We start from the raw sequence: 19,628 nt of genomic DNA on the forward strand, positions 1-19,628 counted from the left end.
TATGTACATATTTATGTGGATTTCAATGTGGTACAATGGACAGTGCAAACAACGAACAATAATAGGTTTTACTCCACGTCTGCACCTCTGACTATGATCTATGTAGTACTGGGCTATATCGGCCAATATAGACATTTATTGTACGTTATATTTGAACGTATTTTATTTAGCTACTGTTTAAAATTGTTCATTCTTAAGATTAAAAGTTCTGTAATGGTTTCGCTACCAAAATTATAAACAATAATTTAGCGATATAAATTAGAGAATGATTGGCTACAAGATCGTGATACAAATCCATCAGAAAGTAATATTGATAGCTCCCCAAAGAGCATTCTCAGCTTCGATCCGGTCTGACCATTTTTCCGTTCCTTGTCCGCTCTTTCTGTCCCCCCCCTCCTGATTGCTTTCAAGCTGAAACAAAGAGGGGAAAAAACTCGAAACGTAACTAGAACAACAGCAGCAGAAAAGCCGAGGAGAATGGGGAGCAACGGAATGGAATGGATGGCAGCAAAAAAATGTAAATCATTGGTAAATATCTTTTTACAATGCGAATTTTAATCAAAGTTTTTTCCGGACGCAGAGCCTCTTCCGCCGCGTCGGGCCGCCAGCGAAGTGAGTTCGATTTGTTATTGAATATCCAAAGAAAAAATAAGAGAACCAAATAAAGCGAAGTGACGAGCTACGACGAGTAGTGTTTTTGTCGATTTTAAAACCCTATCCGGCTTATGGGGCGACCCTCGCGCGGGCAATTAACATGAATTGATTAATTGAAAATTTCATTTCAGTGCATTTAAATGGTAAACTAATAGCTTGTTTAATTAATTAATTGGAATTTTCATTTGTAGCATTTAACGTTTTTGCAACTTACATTTCAGGGTATTAAGCGTTGAAATACAATTTATTCAGTTATAATTGAACAAAATAAATAAGTATTGCTTATAAGTGGATACGTTTTGGATACTGTTTTTCCCCAGGTTGTTTTTTTTTTACAATCAGCACAAGACACCAAAACCATCCACTAAAATTGTATAATTATTAACAAAATAATCGCAAAAAGCGATCATTGGAGAATGGGGCATGCATTTCCTCATTCCCCCGACCTCACAGTTCTGTTTTGTTTATTTTTTTTTTGTGTTTTTTGCTTGTTTTGGGTTCACAGATCCTCCCATTTGCATGGGATTAGCTTGTTGGTTTTTCGGCAAATTCGTTTCGGAATTCCCAAATATCCTTATTCACAGAGGGTCGCCTAACGGCGTTCCCCTACTGGTACTGGTTGTAGTGGGGCATCTGATGATCCGCGCACTGTATTGGCTTTTTTCATATTACAATCGCACAACTCTCGATTGTAACCGTTCTCAGTATCTTTCAATACCAATGACCATGAGGTCCCCGTTCTTTCAACGGGCTTACCCCAAACTTGTTTGTTTTTTTCAAACATTCTTAGCAACTTTTTCAGTTTTTTCAAACACCTTGATTTGTTTATTTCAAACATTCTCTCAACTTTGTTTCAGTCGATCTGCTTCATTTGTTTGCCACAATTAGTGAGGAACGTGGCCAACCCTTGAGAAACTGTGAGGCGCTCGACCGCCGAAGTAATCAGCAAGCCAGCGCTATATATATTCACCTTCTTGCGAATAAAGACTTGGGAATTATTAGGCGAACAAAGCAGCAGAAAACGAACGGAGCGACGGCTGCTACAGCGGCGGGAGGGAGAGCGAGAGAACAAACCGCTGCTGAGAGCAGCCAGAAGAGTGCAAGTGCAACGATTAGTGGTGGTTTTGGTTTGTTTGTGCTCTACTTGATCGGAGAGCGCTGCTGCGAGAGAAACGAATGGTTCTCATCTGGGCTCTCTCGCTCTTTTCATGCATAATACGGTATGGCAAGCAGTGGATACAGTGTTATATGGCATTCTTACATCTGCCAATGTTTTTGCACATCGGTTTTAGTTATTTTTCCATTCCAAGCAAGAAAAATAAGAAAAAAAGAAGATAAACTAAGAAAATAAACTGAAAGTCCATCACACTTGTTGCTTGTCTCAGCCAGGCTACGAACCACCAGCATTTTGTCGTCATGCTCAGCACTCTCCTTTCATAAGGCTGAGAATTCTATGTCCATTGTTTGCTCTGAGCGTTTATGAGTCACACACACGCGCGTATGCACATATTTAAGTGTTTTCTGCGGTAAAATAAATGGTTTGATCTTTTTCGATCCTTCATTCGGGAGGCATGAGTGCACATATGTACATACATAGCTGTGGAATCATGCAGGCTCCTAATACACCCATATACTTGTATACAAATTAATGCGAACTAGGATTTATTTCTGATGAATATTATTATTAATTTTATTACGAGAATATGCAGCTCACAACAAAAGCGTATATTTGTAGGAATCAATATTGGTCAGGGCGGCAGCTTAGTATGAGTAACGGTTGGCTGTTCCCCCAGGGAGAGCCGTTTTTGTATGTAAGCTGAAATTTATTTATATACATATATTGAATACTTATGCCCTCTTTTACGAATCAATGGCGCTAAATGCGTCTTTTAATGGTAACGCAATAATAGATATTAAAATAATTCATATTTAATATTTAATTATCATCGATTTCATCATCGTCATCATGCCAAAAAGGATTATAAATCGATTCGTTGTCAGACATCGATACATCTCTTTCTCGATTTTGACGCTTTGGCGTTCGCTTGTCCCCTGTCGTGATAAACTCGTAATCATCATCAATGGCAACAAAGTATGTGGGAATATTTCCACTGCCTTTAACATAGGTCTGGCCGCGAAAGTTGCACATAATGCCAAATTCACCCAATAGGATAGCGGTTTCCTTGGTCACTTGGATATGTCCGATCATTCCGGTGGAGTCCATACGGGACGCCATATTAACGGGGTGTCCCCAGATGTCATAATGTGGGTGAGAGGCGCCAACGATTCCAGCCATCACCTCACCACTGGAGATTCCGATGGACATGTCTGGGCTGATGACGGACTTGTCATAGGACACCGTTTCATAGACTTTGTTGAGCATCCAAAGGGTTCGCATTAGGTCCAGGGCAAACGTGGTCATCACAAAGACGACCTCTTCGTGAAGAACTTCCGTATTTTCTTCTGCTATTTTTGAAGAGGCTCTACGAACAATCTGTGCCTGTTCCACTAAAAAGATATTAGACACATTTTCCAATATACATTATCCGATTGCACGTTGATTAAGACTAACCTTCTTCCATTAGAGAGTCTCGATAGGTCACCCGATTTTCCAAATCTTTGCTGATGCGACCGGCAAAGTTCACATCCAATCCACATGCTGCCATGTAAGTGCAGCCAACAATTTTGATCTTCTCAACCACGTAATTATCTTTGTAGTGATGCAACTATAACGAGAAGACATAATTACAAATAAATACGAATAGTAAATATAGTATGGCTTACCAATCTATCGAATTCCGTGATGATCTCGTTCAGTAGGCGCAAGCTTCTAAGGCTCAATTCGAAATTCTTTAAAGTAGCAAACATAACGGAAACTATTTTATACTCCTCGTAGTAAAGCTCATGCTTGGCGAGAGATGTAAGGTAGACGTTGACTGGGGAAGAGAGGCGTGTCCGATGATTTTGCTCATAAAACTGAACCAAAAACTTACCAACATGAGCAGGAAGTATGTTATTCAGGAGAATTATTATCGAGTAGTTAGTACTATGGGCATCACGCTGCTTTCTTCTCAAATCCATGCGCCAACTAAATTAATTTAAATAACTTATATTATATATATTATATTATATTATAAATTATATGTATATATAAATCTCGTGCCACGGTGTTTCTATTTTGTTGGTTTGCTTAAATAGGATGCTTGTGAAATAGGATAGCTTAAACAACAGAGGAACGAATCCAACAAGATAACGAAAATGTGCATGTGAGCATGTCGTAATTTGCATAAATCTCAATCACAACAGTCATGAGATGAACTAAGTCAAAAAAGCTAATTGGAGCGGTGCAAGCGCGCTGGTACACTCTCAGGGAAAAAGGCAGACAACACCAACCAAGTACACCGAGCAATATTAGATACAATATTCGAGTGAGAGCCAAATATTATATATACCGCTCATCCGAAAGTGCTAATTGGTGCTATAGACAAAAAATGTTCTTATTTTCGAACATAAGTCAAATGGTTTATTCCCAGATTGCAAAAATTATACCGGTCTATTATTATTATTATATATTCACCTTATTTTTAAGCTGGCTATAAACTGCTCTTAGAAAATATTATATAAATATTAATCATTTAAATGGCAGAAAAAGGTTTGGCGCGTCTTCTAGTAATTATACAAAATTATAAAGAGTTACTCACTTGAAGTTAACTTTGTTTGTGAACTCCGCGTGACGCTCTTTCAAATACAAAGTAACAAATGTGATAATAATGAGCATACAATGTGCATATTCTGGGGCAAAAAAAGGATTAGTGGTCCAACTGTGATGGAAAATGAACTGCAAATGGAAAAATATAACGATCAGATAGGAAATCGTCATCAATAAACAGACAACTATCTTCAAGACGAACGGAATACTAGTGAACGTAAAGCTCATTCCAATGATAAGGGCCACTACATTGGTGATAACCCAGGGATTAAAACATATATTTATATCGTCATAGTGATAAAGTTTACTATCGATGTACATCACTTCGAACTCCTCGTGATCACATCCCATCTAGAAAATAGCACTTCTTTAGGGTCAATGGTTAGTGCCTCAATCGACACTTACCATTATGATGCAGATCACGGAATTGTAAGCACACATGATAAAGAGGTAGATGCAAATGCGGAGGCTGAGGCTCGCTTGGATCTTCTCACTGGTCCGAAATATCCAGCAGCTAAATTTGCCGAATCTCTGCCGATTATTCTCATTATTGCCATATCTAAGCCAGCAAAATTTTTTGTACCAAGATATGACAAGCAAGACGGTCAGAAAAGTTAATACAACAACATCCAACAGTATGGCCTCAAGTAGTACGCCCTCGCCTAGAGACATCAGCTGAATGTAGGCCAGGCTACATCCAATGCTCCAAGCAAGCAACATGCTGTACTTGAACATTAGGTCCGGCGAGTGCAAGTACTTGCACTCTAGGTTGGAATCCCGATAGACCAGGCAGAATTTGGTGACCGCGGTCGACAGAAGGTCGATAGACTGGTTTCGTCTTCTCCAGGAGAAGATTTGTCTGGGGTGTGCGAAATCTGCTTAATGGTTGAATTGTGCTTTGTCCGAGAGAGTTGACACTCACTTGAAACTACTGACTGGCATCTTTCGAAACTCGTGACGCAACTCTTCGTTTATCACATGATCTTTAGTTCTGTACAAATCGGGTCTAGCAGGTATGTCCATGTGAGATAGTGACTCGAACCTCTGTGTGGTTCGTTTGGTGGAATGTGGAGAAGGCTCAGTAGAAATTAGAAACGTGCTGATATTGTGTTTGCTTAGAACGGGATCCTCCAAAGCTGCGTCGGTGCCAGGAATTATCGTATATTCGCTGGGTTCTAATTCGTTCAAAGTACTGGCACTAACATGGACAAATCCCGGCGACCCGGTGGATTCTAAGTGATTGGCAATTGTCACGTCGGTTCCTGCACAAAGGAAGAATCTTGTCAATCGATAATCTTTATGGAATGCTCCAACACACCCCATATATCGTACTGTAGCTTAGCTTCGCCAATGACTCCTGCAATCACACTTCCCGAATGGACTCCAATGCGCATATTGATGTCCACGTCGTTTTCCCTCCTGCAGAATGTTTAAATACAAAGGTCTCGATCAGTAACCATAACCTACCGCACTTCTTGAATGTGTGAGATCATGGACAGACCCAGATCCACACAACTCTTGGCGTGATCTGGACTCGGGCGCATTAGACCGGCCACACAGTAGTAACAGTCGCCCAAGAACTTGATTCGCTGAACCTCAAATTGGGTGGCGGCCATATCGAACCTTCCGTAGAGGTCGTGCAACAGCCTCACCAACTTTTCCACATTCAGGGTTGTCGTCATTTTCGTATAGTTGACCACATCCGCATACAAGATACTGACCTCGGGATGGATCTGAATGGCCATGACATGCTCCATGACGCCCGGTGAGCGACTCGCGGCAAGACCGCGTACTTTTCTGGCAAGTCTATTTTGTATATCGTCTTGAATGGGTTTCGCTATCTGCGGCGGAATGATGCTATGCAGAACTAACTTTTCCTGACGACGCGCATTGCGCAGCCAGATCTTCTCCATTATGTACTGATGGCGGTCCAGGAAGGACGACCGCACTACAATGTCATTCATTACGCGAAAGAACATACCCAGAAGGTTGAAACCTAAGTGGTGGAATATATCCACACTAAACCTGCCGTAGTCTTCGTCGGAGTAGTACTCTTCGGCAACATAGACCCAAAAGTAGGAGATGTACACGACGGACACTGTGACCCCTAGCAGCAGAGCACCCGACATTATGGGTATCGGCATGAACATGTATATCATATAGATAATATAAGTGTCGTAGAATGTATCCAGTGCCCAATCGTGCTTGTAGTAATGATATGTGCCCTGAATGATGTCTGCAGGATGGAAACATGTCTTTTTTATTGTAAAAGTAGAAGGTTGAATATCAATTAACTCACCAGCAGACACCAATGCGAAAGAGGACACTACGGCGCTTGTATAAGTAATCCACGAGTGTCGCATAGCAAGGTTCTCACAGAAATTGACGCTCAAGACAGTTAGAATAATGAATGCCGAAACTATGTATACAGCCACATCAATATAAACTATGTGGGGATGCTGGATAAGGATGGTGGCACCTTTAGCCGTAACCCTATACTTTAGCTAACAATTCCTGCTTGACTTACCTCGCAAGCGAACAGCAGCATTGCGCAGTGGGCGATAGTTATGAGAGTGTGCAGAAGGAGGAACACCCCAAGAAAACTATTCCATAGTCGTGCCTGGTACAAGCGGTACTCCTCCTCCAAGTGCAGTTCCGCACATTTTACCTAGGGATGTCCATATGTATATAGATAAGTGCACCAGGTGTGTGTATTTCAAAGGTTTACCAAAAGGTAGCTGCGCTCCCAAAGGCGCTCTTTGGTATAGTTGTACTGACACACGTCGTCAACGAAGCTCTGCCGAGGCATTCTGTTTTTACCCGTTATTCTATATTTATTGACTACTTCCAAATTAAGTACAAGTATTGAAACGTAAAAGTACAGCGGACTTAAAGCCTACCTGGAATGGAACTAATCGGATAGTATTTGAAAAAGTAAAATCAAGGAAATTGCGAAACCAAACCAAATCAGTTGCATTGAATATTAGAACGTGAATACATAGTACATAAATTGCTCCTCCTCATTTTACTCCACTTGTTCTTGCTCGTTGGATTACTTCAACCGCGTATCCAACTCACCCTCCTAAAAACAATAACAATGGTCTTCAAATTTTCCTTTAAATATTTACCTGTAGTAAGATAGCATTTATTTTCTTTTTCTTATCATTATTACTACGATTCCTGCATATATGTACATACATACACCACAGTTGCCATAAACGTTAAGATCAACCCACGAACTTCTTCAAGCTAGTTTGAGCAAGCTCCGACTCTCTCTCCCGCTCACGCTCTCTCGCAGCGCTACGCTCACAAACTCGCACTCACAAGCTTTTGCTTCGAAAGCACAGCTGGCAAGCTCGTGATCATGGTGATATTATACAAGGTGGTGTATTCGCTCAACGCGCTGTTCAAACCATAAATAAAATATAACAAAATGTGTTATTTTTGGGATGTATTTAGACTTAGCCAAACTTTAAGCTTATCAATTTTCGGTTTTAGCCATTTACGGCATATTTTGTTCGAATCTAGCTTGTATTGAAATTCTGGCAGCACTGCTCACAACTCGCACTCACAAGCTTTCGCTTAGAAAGCACAGCTGGCGCTCTCTTTTCGGACCACCTTGTATAACGTCGTCATGCGCGCGATCATCGTCACGAATCTAAACTTTTCGAAGTTCGAGCGTTGACGTTGCGCAGTCGGTTTCGCTTTCGAACTGGGCTCTTGAGTGTGAAGAGAAGAGCGAGAAAGCTCATATTTGCGTGAGAATAGAGCTGGCGAACACCGATCCACAGCTCCAACCTCCACAGTCCATCCAACACCCAACACGCACGGAGCATACACACTCGTTCGCAAGGTGAATGCGAAGACACAGTAAAGTAAGCCCCTTCCACCTCCACACCTTTTGAAGAAAATAAAAAACAGAAGCAGAAACAGAAACAAGGCAAGGCATAAATTATAAAGTAAATGAGAGTTTTCTTATGATACATTGAAAGCGCGCCTGCCTGCTGCAAAGAAAGATGGCATTTTGCCTTGAAAAATCCCAACTAAAAAAGTGACGAAGCAGAGCCGAAAGCAAACAGAAAAAACATGCAGATATATTCTGCATGTGTGTTAGATAATAAGTGCAGCGAAAAGAAGCCGAAAAGGAAGTGCAAAAACAAGTGGAAAAGCGGCATAAGAAAAGTGCGGTCTAAAACTATCAGAAAATTTTGCGCGTGGAAAATTATTTTGCCTTGTCAGCTGACCCTCCCCTCGCGCGTGCTCATCCACTGGCTCTGGCTCTGCCCCTCTCTGTCGCACTTCGGGTCTTGTGATCCACATTAGCCTGCCCCACACATAGAATGGGGTGGGAGTTTACTTTAACATAGGAGCGGAGAGGTTGAATGCGATCAAAAATTCAATATGGTGGCTTTGACATTACAGCTGTACGATCCACAGTCTGCGTTTTTTTTTTACCGACTTACTTTTTCCATTTGTCAGCTGACGCCAATGACAGTAGTCTTGTGATCAACGTCAAAGCCAATTGTCAAATATTCGAACTCGAATGGAGAGAGAGAGAGAGCCGAAGAGCGCGAGAGAGTTGTCAGAGAGTTGTTCTCTCTGGTTCTCTTGCGCTCCCGCTCTCCAGATAAACGCAGCCCGCATATAAATTCATACGAAAAATGAAAATAGTATAGAAAAACCAATTTGCAGTTTGATTTTTAATTAGCGTGTGTTTTTCTTTCCGCAGTCGAGAGGTTTCACAGTTGGAGAGCCGACTCTGAGAGAGGGTATTACTTTTCGAACTTGGCCAAAGCTTTGTCACGTGAAACGAAAGCTCTGCTCGAGCATAATTTTTTGTGTGAGGGAGTTACGAGTAGAAATCGAAAATAACTGAAAAACACTTGTCGCCAAGTTGCTGATTAAGAAATACCTAAAATATTACCAGAAAATAGGCAGCAAAAAGTGTGTATTTTGGATTAAAAGATATTGATAGTGTCGGGTTACACGTCCCCTTCCCTCCCACCTCGATTTGTCAGCTGACAAAAGGGCCAGCCAGCCAGCCAGCCACCAATTAGTGATAAGAAATTTTCAGTTTTATCTTTCGTTCAGCGCTACAATGCAGTTCTCTTGCTTTCAGTTGTAGAAACAAAATCAAGCAAAATGTCCAATCTGAAATGTTTCGATGATGAGGAGCGTGAGTCCAAATATGGACGTGTCTTCGCTGTTTCGGGTCCTGGTAAGTAACCAGACATATTCCCCCTCCAGCCGATATCTAACACCCTAACCTCCAATTCTCAGTGGTCACCGCCGAGGCCATGTCCGGCTCTGCTATGTACGAGCTGGTGCGCGTCGGCTACTACGAGCTGGTGGGCGAGATCATCCGTCTGGAGGGCGACATGGCCACCATTCAGGTGTACGAGGAGACCTCTGGCGTGACTGTCGGCGATCCCGTCCTGCGCACAGGCAAGCCCCTGTCCGTTGAGCTGGGCCCCGGTATCATGGGCAGCATTTTCGACGGTATCCAGCGTCCGCTAAAGGACATCAACGAGCTGACCAACTCCATCTACATCCCCAAGGGTGTGAATGTGCCCGCCTTGTCGCGCACCACCGCCTGGGAGTTCAACCCCTTGAACGTGAAGGTCGGCTCCCACATCACTGGAGGTGATCTGTTCGGTCTGGTCCATGAGAACACTCTGGTCAAGCACAAGATGATTGTCAACCCACGCGCCAAGGGCACAGTCCGCTACATTGCCCCCTCTGGAAACTACAAGGTCGACGAAGTCGTCCTCGAGACAGAGTTCGATGGCGAGATCACCAAGCACACCATGTTGCAGGTGTGGCCCGTGCGTCAGCCACGTCCCGTCACCGAGAAGCTGCCCGCCAACCATCCCCTGCTGACCGGACAGCGTGTCCTCGACTCGCTCTTCCCCTGTGTCCAGGGCGGTACCACCGCCATTCCCGGTGCCTTCGGTTGCGGCAAGACTGTCATCTCCCAGGTGAGCTTCATTCTCAGATCTCAGTCACCAAAAGACCTGGCCTCATGTAGTTTTGTTCCTATCATTCCCGTAGGCTCTGTCCAAGTACTCCAACTCTGATGTCATCGTGTATGTCGGTTGCGGCGAGCGTGGTAACGAGATGTCTGAGGTACTGCGTGACTTCCCCGAGCTGTCCGTGGAGATCGATGGCGTTACCGAGTCCATTATGAAGCGCACCGCCCTGGTGGCCAACACCTCCAACATGCCTGTGGCTGCCCGTGAGGCCTCCATCTACACCGGTATCACCCTCTCGGAATACTTCCGTGACATGGGTTACAACGTGTCCATGATGGCTGACTCCACCTCCCGTTGGGCCGAGGCCTTGCGTGAGATTTCGGGTCGTCTGGCTGAGATGCCTGCCGATTCCGGCTACCCAGCCTACCTGGGCGCCCGTCTGGCCTCCTTCTACGAGCGTGCCGGTCGCATCAAGTGCTTGGGTAACCCCGAGCGCGAGGGTTCCGTCTCCATTGTCGGTGCTGTGTCGCCTCCTGGTGGTGACTTCTCCGATCCCGTGACATCCGCCACTCTGGGTATCGTGCAGGTGTTCTGGGGTCTGGACAAGAAGCTGGCCCAGCGCAAGCATTTCCCCTCCATCAACTGGCTCATCTCCTACTCGAAGTACATGCGTGCCCTCGATGACTTCTATGACAAGAACTTCCAGGAGTTTGTGCCCCTGCGTACCAAGGTCAAGGAGATCCTGCAGGAAGAGGAGGATCTGTCTGAAATCGTGCAGCTGGTCGGCAAGGCCTCGCTGGCCGAGACCGACAAGATCACCTTGGAGGTGGCCAAGCTGCTGAAGGACGATTTCCTGCAGCAGAACTCCTACTCGTCGTACGATCGCTTCTGCCCCTTCTACAAGACCGTCGGTATGCTGAAGAACATCATCGATTTCTACGACCTGGCCCGCCACTCTGTTGAGTCGACAGCCCAGTCCGAGAACAAGATCACCTGGAACGTTATTCGCGAGGCAATGGGCAACATCATGTACCAGCTGTCTTCCATGAAGTTCAAGGTGAGTGCAGCCTAATCGACGCTTATGAATGAAGAGATTACTCACTGATCTCTCTTCCTTTTACTCAGGACCCCGTCAAGGATGGTGAGGCCAAGATCAAGGCTGACTTTGAGCAGCTGCACGAGGACCTGCAGCAGGCCTTCAGAAATCTGGAGGACTAGAGCGTGTTGGCCTTACTTTTACAATCTAATCTTATATTTGTTATATAGTTAACTTTTAAAATGAAAGCAGTCAAAAAACGTACCGTGCGTACAGTTCCGTCAAATGAAAAACAACAAAAAAGCCTACTGAAAAAAAATTGTGAAGAAAAAGAAGAAGACCAACAATTCCATGCTGCATTCAAAAGTTTCCGAAACAAAGAAAGAAAAACAAACGAAAATCCATCAACGAAATTCCACTACTTTTCGATGCCTGCGAGAGATGCAAAACATTCCGGCCTGCGGTTGATACATCATCATCCAGAAATGCAACCCGCCAGGGGGGCACACAGGGACACGTCAACTGTAACGCCAACCACTAACGAACGTCCTTCTATGTACTTCCATTTACAACACTACAACACTGAATAAAAGACACGCACAAACATGTAGCACCGAGGTAGTACGCGGACCCGACCCCGAGCCCCACACGCACCGCACACCCACACAAAAGACATATACAAATGCATGCATAAATAGTATTATTGTTTAATGAATGGAAATTCCTGTTTATTTGTGAAAAAGTCATGTTTTCTCCCCTGTTTGTTTGTTTGTTTGTTAAATTTATGTAAATATTTAAAGTATGAAATATTAAATGTACGAATAAAGTGCAAACAACAAATACATTTAATGTAATTGCAAGCACCTCTCCTCCACTCTCTCTCTTAATCTGGTATAGACTTCGAAACTCTTCGTTTATTTATATTCAAGAAAATTGATCAAAGAAACTTCTTTAAAGCAATGTCTGATAATCCTGAACGAAACAATGCATCAGATCTACTTGTCCTTATGCAATATCTTTCACGGAACCTGATGTGACAATTCGTATAGCGCGTTTTTCTACGACATGGCTGTAGGCACCTACTGGCTGGGAAACATTGGAGTTTATTGCCCGATTTCATTGGTCTGGTGAGTCGGCGCCTACTTTATCACAATTCGACTTTATTTTTCCTTCTACAACACTCTCTTCTCCCATATTTTAAAATTTTCTATCAATGAAATATCTGCCCTTTTCATAGCAGACCTGTAGCAATAATTTCAGCTCGATAAATAACAAAATTATCCCTTCTCATAGTAAAAATTGACCTGATCAACTTGGATCCCATTCAATCGCCCCCATGGACAAAGATAAGAAACCTGCACTGCGGCTGTGTCATTGCCATCACGACAAACAGAAGCCGTGCTCCTGCAGCACAGCTGCAAAAGCAGCCCAAAAGGAAACAAGCACGAACACCTCCTTCGAGTATAGTGTTCAGGATGGGTCTGCGCAGACCCAGAAGGAATCTGAGGACTGTAAAGAGGATGATTCTAAGCAAGAGCGCAAGCGGAGCTTAACGATAGCCGATAGTACAGATTCTGACGATTCGGCCGAGGGCAATGTCGATGTACACCCAACCGAATCTGTATTTCAGAAGAAGGTGGTTTATGACACCCCCACCCCACCGGACGAGGTGAAGGAGGAGGAGCACGTAGGGCGCATCTTTGGCGTCTCCGGTCCAGTGGTCAATGCCGAGGATATGGCCGGCGCCGCCATGTACGAACTGGTTCGCGTAGGCCACAACAATCTGGTGGGCGAGATCATTCGTCTGGAGGGCGACATGGCCACCATTCAGGTGTACGAGGATACGTCCGGCGTGAGTGTCGGGGATCCTGTCTACCAGACGGGCAAACCCCTGTCCGTGGAGCTAGGCCCTGGCATTATGGGCAGCATCTTCGACGGCATTCAGCGCCCGCTGCGCACCATCCACGAGATCACCGAATCGATCTACGTGCCCAAGGGCATTGATATCCCATGTCTGCCCCGCAACATCTCTTACTCTTTTAGCCCGGAGAAGCTAAAGATCGACGACCTGATCACCGGCGGCGACATCTATGGGACGGTGCACGAGAATTGTATGATGGAGCACCGCCTGATGCTGCCGCCTCGCACTCAGGGCCGCATCAAGTGGCTGGCCAGCGAGGGCAACTACTGCGTGGAAGACGTGGTCATCGAGACGGAGTTCGAGGACGTCGTCACCAAGCATACCATGCTCCAGGTGTGGCCGGTGCGACGCAGTCGGCCCACAGTCGAGAAGTTGCCTAGCAACAGTCCCCTTCTGACAGGACAGCGTGTTCTAGACGCTTTCTTTCCCTGTGTCCAGGGCGGTACCACCGCCATTCCCGGTGCCTTTGGCTGTGGCAAGACTGTCATCTCCCAGGTGAGCTTCATTCTCAGTCATTAAAAGACCTTGCCTCATGTAGTTTCTTCCTATCATTCCCGTAGGCTCTGTCCAAGTACTCCAACTCTGATGTCATCGTGTACGTAGGTTGCGGCGAGCGCGGCAATGAGATGTCTGAGGTGCTGCGCGACTTTCCCCAGCTCGAGATCGAGATCAACGGCAGCATGGAGACCATCATGAAGCGCACCGCGCTGGTGGCCAACACTTCCAACATGCCAGTGGCTGCCCGTGAGGCCTCCATCTACACGGGCATCACCATCTCCGAGTACTTTCGGGACATGGGCTACCACGCGTCCATGATGGCTGACTCCACCTCCCGTTGGGCCGAGGCGCTGCGTGAGATCTCCGGACGTCTGGCGGAGATGCCCGCCGATGCGGGCTATCCAGCCTACTTGGGTGCCCGTCTGGCCTCCTTCTATGAGCGTGCCGGTCGCGTACAGTGTCTGGGTAGCCCCGATCGCGAAGGCTCTGTGTCCATTGTCGGCGCTGTGTCGCCTCCTGGCGGTGACTTCTCCGATCCCGTGACCTCGGCCACTCTGAGCATCGTGCAGGTGTTCTGGGGACTGGACAAGAAGCTGGCCCAGCGCAAGCACTTCCCCTCCGTCAACTGGCTGCAGTCGTACTCGAAGTACATCCGCGCCCTGGACGCATACTACGAGGAGAACAATCCCGACTTCGTGAAGCTGCGGTCCTCGGCCAAACAGATTCTGCAGGAGGAAGACGATCTGGCGGAGATCGTGCAGCTGGTTGGCAAGTCCTCGCTGAACGAGACCGACAAGATCGTCCTGGAGGTGGCCAAGATGCTGAAGGATGACTTCCTGCAGCAGAACTCCTACAGCGACTACGACGCCTTCTGTCCCTTCTACAAGACCGTCGGGATGCTCCGCAATATGATGGCCTTCTACGACGCCGCCGTCGAGGCTGTCGTCAGCACGGCCCAAGAAGAGGCTCGGGTCACGTGGAACTTGATCAGAGAGCACGGCGCCCAGATCATGTACGATTTGTCCACGATGAAGTTTCTCAATCCGAAGATGGGCCAGCAGGCCATCGAGGAGGAGATGGACATTCTGCACGAGAGCATTCAAAAGACCTTCACCCATCTACAAGAAAATATCGCCAAGTTCTATGCCTAAAAGATGGCTGATGCGAAGGAGGATGTCGTTAACGTATCTGGTTTGGTGACTTCAAAATTGTTGGTGGAAAATGTGCATCCATAAATTGCATTTCGTAGAAGTTATAAAGCGAGTTTGTTGGTTTTTTGTTCAAGATTCTTTTAAAATGAAATAATATAATCATTAATTCCTCACTTACAAAGACTTATCAAGACTTACGCACATATTTCAGGAATTTTTATCCCATAACCACTTGGATTATACTCACGATAATTATCCTTGCCATCGACTACTGACGATAATCTTCCGGTTTTTGTGGGGGGTCAAAAGTCATTTACCCATTGACGCGTTTTACCCATTAGAGCAGTTAACGGTGCAATTTTCGTTTCCCTTTTCGTCTGCCGCTTTTGCAGTTTTCCCTGAATTTTCCTGAGCAGTTAATCCGTTTTCTAGGGGCAGATTGAGGGTGATCCCCCGCCTCCGCCTCCCCCCAAAAAAGGAAGTAATAAAAAATTCCTTGATTTATAGGAAAAGTTTATTAAATGCGCTCAAACGTGGCCACGCCCCAAAACCAAAATGTTCTCCCCCACCCCCCGCAATCCGAAGAGCAAACGTCAAGGCCCAGTGGAAAGCTTTTTGCACCAGCATCCAGCATAGGGGAGAGAGAGAGTGAGAGTGAGAGAGATCGATTTCGATTCAATTAGTGGAAATTAAATGTAAGTTTATATGTATAAGTCCCTGGATCCCTCTGTCTGTGTGTGTCTGTGTGTGGGCACGGTTGGGCTTCTGTGGATTGCGATGATTACATTTCCGCACTCCACCACCCATCCCGTCCCACCCCATACCATCGCATACCATTCCATATCCTTTGCCATCATCATCCCCATCTGCCATCTAGAACCCATCTCTACACCACTACAGCAGACCAAGTCAGCCATAAAATGAGCGCCGAGAAAAAGAAGCAAGCCAAAAAATCAGAATCAGTTCAATTGCAAATTGAAAATCCCCTTACAACTTCCGTTTCCGCTATGCGAGATGGCGGGGAATGGTGGGGGGCGGGGGGGTTTGGCTGGGAGCAGCACCAGTGGGTGGGCAAAGTCAGGCATATGTGTATGTGTGTGTACGTGTGTTGTAGAGGAGACAGTGTGAGTGTGGGCGTCTGGCTGCCATGACAAACGTGGCGTATGAGCAATGCGCGCTAATTGGCTGCCATTCGATGTGCGCTCCTGTACCTCTCTCAGTTCTCTTTTTGGCTCTCTTTTCGTTACTCTTCGTTCCCTTTCGTTCCATATCGTTCGTCAGCACACTGAGCGGAACTTAAAGTCAAGGTTTAAAGGAAGAATAGATCCTTATATATAATGCAAATTATGTGATTTTATTGAAACATATGCAGAACTTGTAAATCTAAGATCTAACATTAATTATGTCTTAAATTTGTGTTTTTCTAGAAGAATTGCACTAGAAATGAGACTAAAGTTGTACCCAGTAATCACATATCTATTGCCATGATCTTTTAATACACGAAATACCGAGAGAGCTTTCGTGCGGCTCTATTTAAGATCAGAATTCTTTCAGCTAACACCTGATTTTTTTCCCAGTGCACCAGCCAAGCTCAGAACGAAGAGGAGCATCATCCTGGTCTCCACTTGCTCATCATTCTACTCCGTCCCGTCCCAGCAGCCATTTCGAGCTGAAAGCTGCTTGGGCTCAGCCTTGGGATTGCGTTTGGTGATGCCGTTCGCAATGGCAGTGCCAGAGCCAGTGCCAGAGTCAGAGTCAGAGTTTGTGGTGGATGGGTGGCCGTGGTAGTGGAATGGAATGTGAGATGGGGTTAGGGGGGGAGCTGGAGTGGGCGTGGGAGTGGGTCTTATTGCATAATTTGAAGGGGTTAAGCCATTGAGCTTTAATGCAAAATTTCAATTGAACGTCAAACAGTCAATTCGCTTTAGCGGCGATAATCGTAAAAGGATAATGGTGCTAAAAGCGCATAAAATGGCAGACAGAAAGGCAGCCGTCAGCCAGAGACCCCCTGAGGCGGCAGTGCCTCTTCCTCTGCCTCTCCATCTGCATATGTGTGTGTGTGTGTGAGTGTATATATTTTCCTCTCTGGCTCCCTGCCTCTCCTTGTGTCTTCCTCTGTCTGCTCTTGGCCTAAGTGTGCACTCAATTAAAGGATTTTTTGGTCGGAGCACAGAGAGGGGCTAACGGCCGAACAATATTGGGTTTGTTAGATAAGCTCCTGCCGAATTCTTTCTCTTTTTTTGTACTCGTTTTACACTGGGTCCCCAGACACTTTTCCCTGGGGGCTGTAAGCGGCTTTTCTAGGCGTCTTACAAAGTAAATACAAAATATTCAAATGGAAAAATTGAGCATCCACAAAATACCATAAATAAGAATGTTAGTTTAATAACCGGATCCCTAAACGGTAGTATTACCAGAGAATCCTATATTTCAAAGTGAGATTAAGAGTTGCCAATGGGTGTGGATTGTGGATATGGTTTTAAATGGGGGGTATTTCATCCTAGATACAGTTTAAGAGTCAAAGGATTCGCTTCAGTATTGATATTTTTGCTTTTGTTTACATTAATTTAATTGGTGATTTATTTTTTAGTACTTTTATTTATTTATCGTATATTATTGTTTTTTCCAGGGAGTGACAGACTCAACCCAATACTATCGGCAGGCGTATAAAAAGGTAAGGTTAAATATATTTTGTTTTATCTTATCGTTAATACATTTTTTTTTGATAGCGAACAGATTTTCGCCATGGCTAATCTATGCAATTCAATCAATGGCTTTCGATATGGCAATCACTGAATATATACCAAAGTAAATACAGATAAGAACATGCTTACTTTTTCAATTACAAAAAATTACACCATGCACCAGGCAAAAACGTTTTTTTCATAGGTAAGCCATCGTTTTTCCATATAGTTTTTGCATGCTACACCTAGTTTTGAAGAACTTTGTCAATCAGAAAAACCAGTGAGTGCAGCTATCAATCAGTGTTAAAAGCTTTGTAGCTTAGGCTTACCGCCTGGGAAATATAAAGATTTTAAATCCAAACTTAATAATTTGTTTGGTTAAGTTTTTTGCTATTATTCTATTATTTCATATCTGAATATCTAGTTACACATTTATCTGTCTATCTATCTTTTAAAGTAAAAGTTTTATTCGGGGGGATAGGTAATGGTGATGCTATCCTTAAACACTTAGACATGTGCAAGTTACACAGATCCTCATGGACTACGCTTCACCCCAGAAAGCTGTTATATCTGTTAATTTAAGGTCTCGCCCTTCGCACCCTTTGCGTCCCTTCGAGCCCATCCCATGCCGTACCGCAATCGTTGACAAGTTTTACCCCAAAGAGGAAGCGTGTGCCGGCAAAGGACATGTTGCCCTTGCTTGATATTGTTGTTCTTGGCCGCAGGGCCAAAAGGATATCATAAGCACATAAGATGATGAAGTCGGGAGCACCGGGAAAGAGCCGAGGGTGGAGGATACAAAAAGAAAAGGAGGAACAAGCATACGAACAAGCGGCATGGAAATGAGAACAGGAATGGGACTGGGACTGGGATGGGACTGGTGCTGGGACTGGGACTGGGGCTGGGGCTGGGACTGGTTCTGGGTTCCGGGACTGGTGCTACAAGAACGAGGGCAACTTAATTTGCAACTTATACGCAAAATCCTTTTGATTTTGTTATGTCGCTGCTTAAAGGTCCTTTTCTGTCGGGGGTATCCTCGGCGGCGAGTTCTTCGGAGTTCTTTGCCTGCAGTTATTTGGCAAACTTAAGCGGGAAACCTTTTTCTGCTCTGCTCTCCGCTTCTTTCTGGTTGTCCCCCTGATTTTCCACGTTTCTTGGTTTGTTTCTCTTTTCGCTTTTTCAATTTTGGCGTTTTCGGTGGGAAAAAGGGACCGCTGATCATTGTCCTTTTTTGGCCTGTACACACACAGACACAACACACGGACAGAGACATATCCAGCTTCTGTTTAAGGGAATTTAAATTAGGCCTATGCAAATGCGCCGCAGGATGCTTTTCTTCTTCGGCTGCTGTATCCGGAGATGAACCTCCCTCGAACTGAATCTGAATCTGAAGCTGTTCTGAGGCTGAGGCTGGGGCTGGGGCCCGCCTCCAACTGCTGGCCGTATTAACGCCGCATTATCGCTGCAGCTGCCACGCCCAACTCCACGACCACCCATTCGCAAAGAGACAAATATACAGACACTGAAAGAATAAACGACACCCAAGATAGCAGAATAATTATACTCGTACCCGAAATGGTTGTTTAAATCAACCAAAGATCCAACAAATCGAATCAGGCTAGTATTTTTAATAATTCTATTATCAAGAGTTTGGCAATCCTTAAATATTGAATCGAAATATGGCAGCAGAATTAAAAATCGAATGGTAAAGAAGTTCCTAGACTGTAAGTCCTTTCTAAGACCTTGTCCCAATCTGGGCTGAATATTTTACTTGGAAAAGATCTCCCAAGTGGAATGATTTTGAATAGAATTTTTAGGCTCTTATTCTTCTTCATCGATTTCGTTTTTATATCTATATCTATCTGAAAGTAGCTAAACTAAATGTTGTAGAACAGAATAAATCTAGAAAATGAGTTAGGTCCGAAGCAAATATCTAGAATGTCGAGGCGGGATTATAGTTTTACGTCCCTGGAATGCACAATATTTTTTTTAGAAAAAATCTC

General features: G+C 44.8%; 3 protein-coding genes across 3 annotated transcripts; 2 read left to right on the forward strand and 1 right to left on the reverse strand.

The window, feature by feature from the left end:
• Positions 1-2,590: 2,590 nt before the first annotated feature.
• Positions 2,591-7,172, reverse strand: LOC6602218 (adenylyl cyclase X E). The gene is made up of 12 exons (XM_002027259.1): positions 7,092-7,172; positions 6,891-7,031; positions 6,663-6,822; positions 5,831-6,599; positions 5,682-5,782; positions 5,286-5,625; positions 4,769-5,222; positions 4,356-4,714; positions 3,648-3,742; positions 3,439-3,590; positions 3,227-3,380; positions 2,591-3,162 (listed from the first exon to the last, which is right to left on the reverse strand). Exons 1-12 carry the CDS (start codon positions 7,170-7,172, stop codon positions 2,591-2,593), a joined length of 3,378 nt encoding a protein of 1,125 aa, XP_002027295.1.
• Positions 7,173-8,166: 994 nt separating this feature from the next.
• On the forward strand, positions 8,167-12,231 carry LOC113565518 (V-type proton ATPase catalytic subunit A). The gene is made up of 5 exons (XM_026987784.1): positions 8,167-8,238; positions 9,483-9,581; positions 9,644-10,341; positions 10,415-11,392; positions 11,461-12,231. The coding sequence occupies exons 2-5, from the start codon at positions 9,506-9,508 to the stop codon at positions 11,551-11,553; spliced, it is 1,845 nt and encodes a 614-aa protein (XP_026843585.1). The 5' UTR covers positions 8,167-8,238; positions 9,483-9,505; the 3' UTR covers positions 11,554-12,231.
• A 414-nt stretch (positions 12,232-12,645) lies between these two features.
• On the forward strand, positions 12,646-15,114 carry LOC6602217 (V-type proton ATPase catalytic subunit A). Its single transcript, XM_026987783.1, has 2 exons — positions 12,646-13,787; positions 13,853-15,114. Exons 1-2 carry the CDS (start codon positions 12,708-12,710, stop codon positions 14,939-14,941), a joined length of 2,169 nt encoding a protein of 722 aa, XP_026843584.1. The 5' UTR covers positions 12,646-12,707; the 3' UTR covers positions 14,942-15,114.
• The last annotated feature ends 4,514 nt before the right edge of the window (positions 15,115-19,628 follow it).

The sequence above is a fragment of the Drosophila persimilis genome, unplaced genomic scaffold (genome assembly GCF_003286085.1).
Source record: "Drosophila persimilis strain 14011-0111.01,24,50 unplaced genomic scaffold, DperRS2 tig00000124-arrow-pilon, whole genome shotgun sequence".
NCBI classification, from domain to species: Eukaryota; Metazoa; Arthropoda; class Insecta; order Diptera; family Drosophilidae; genus Drosophila; species Drosophila persimilis.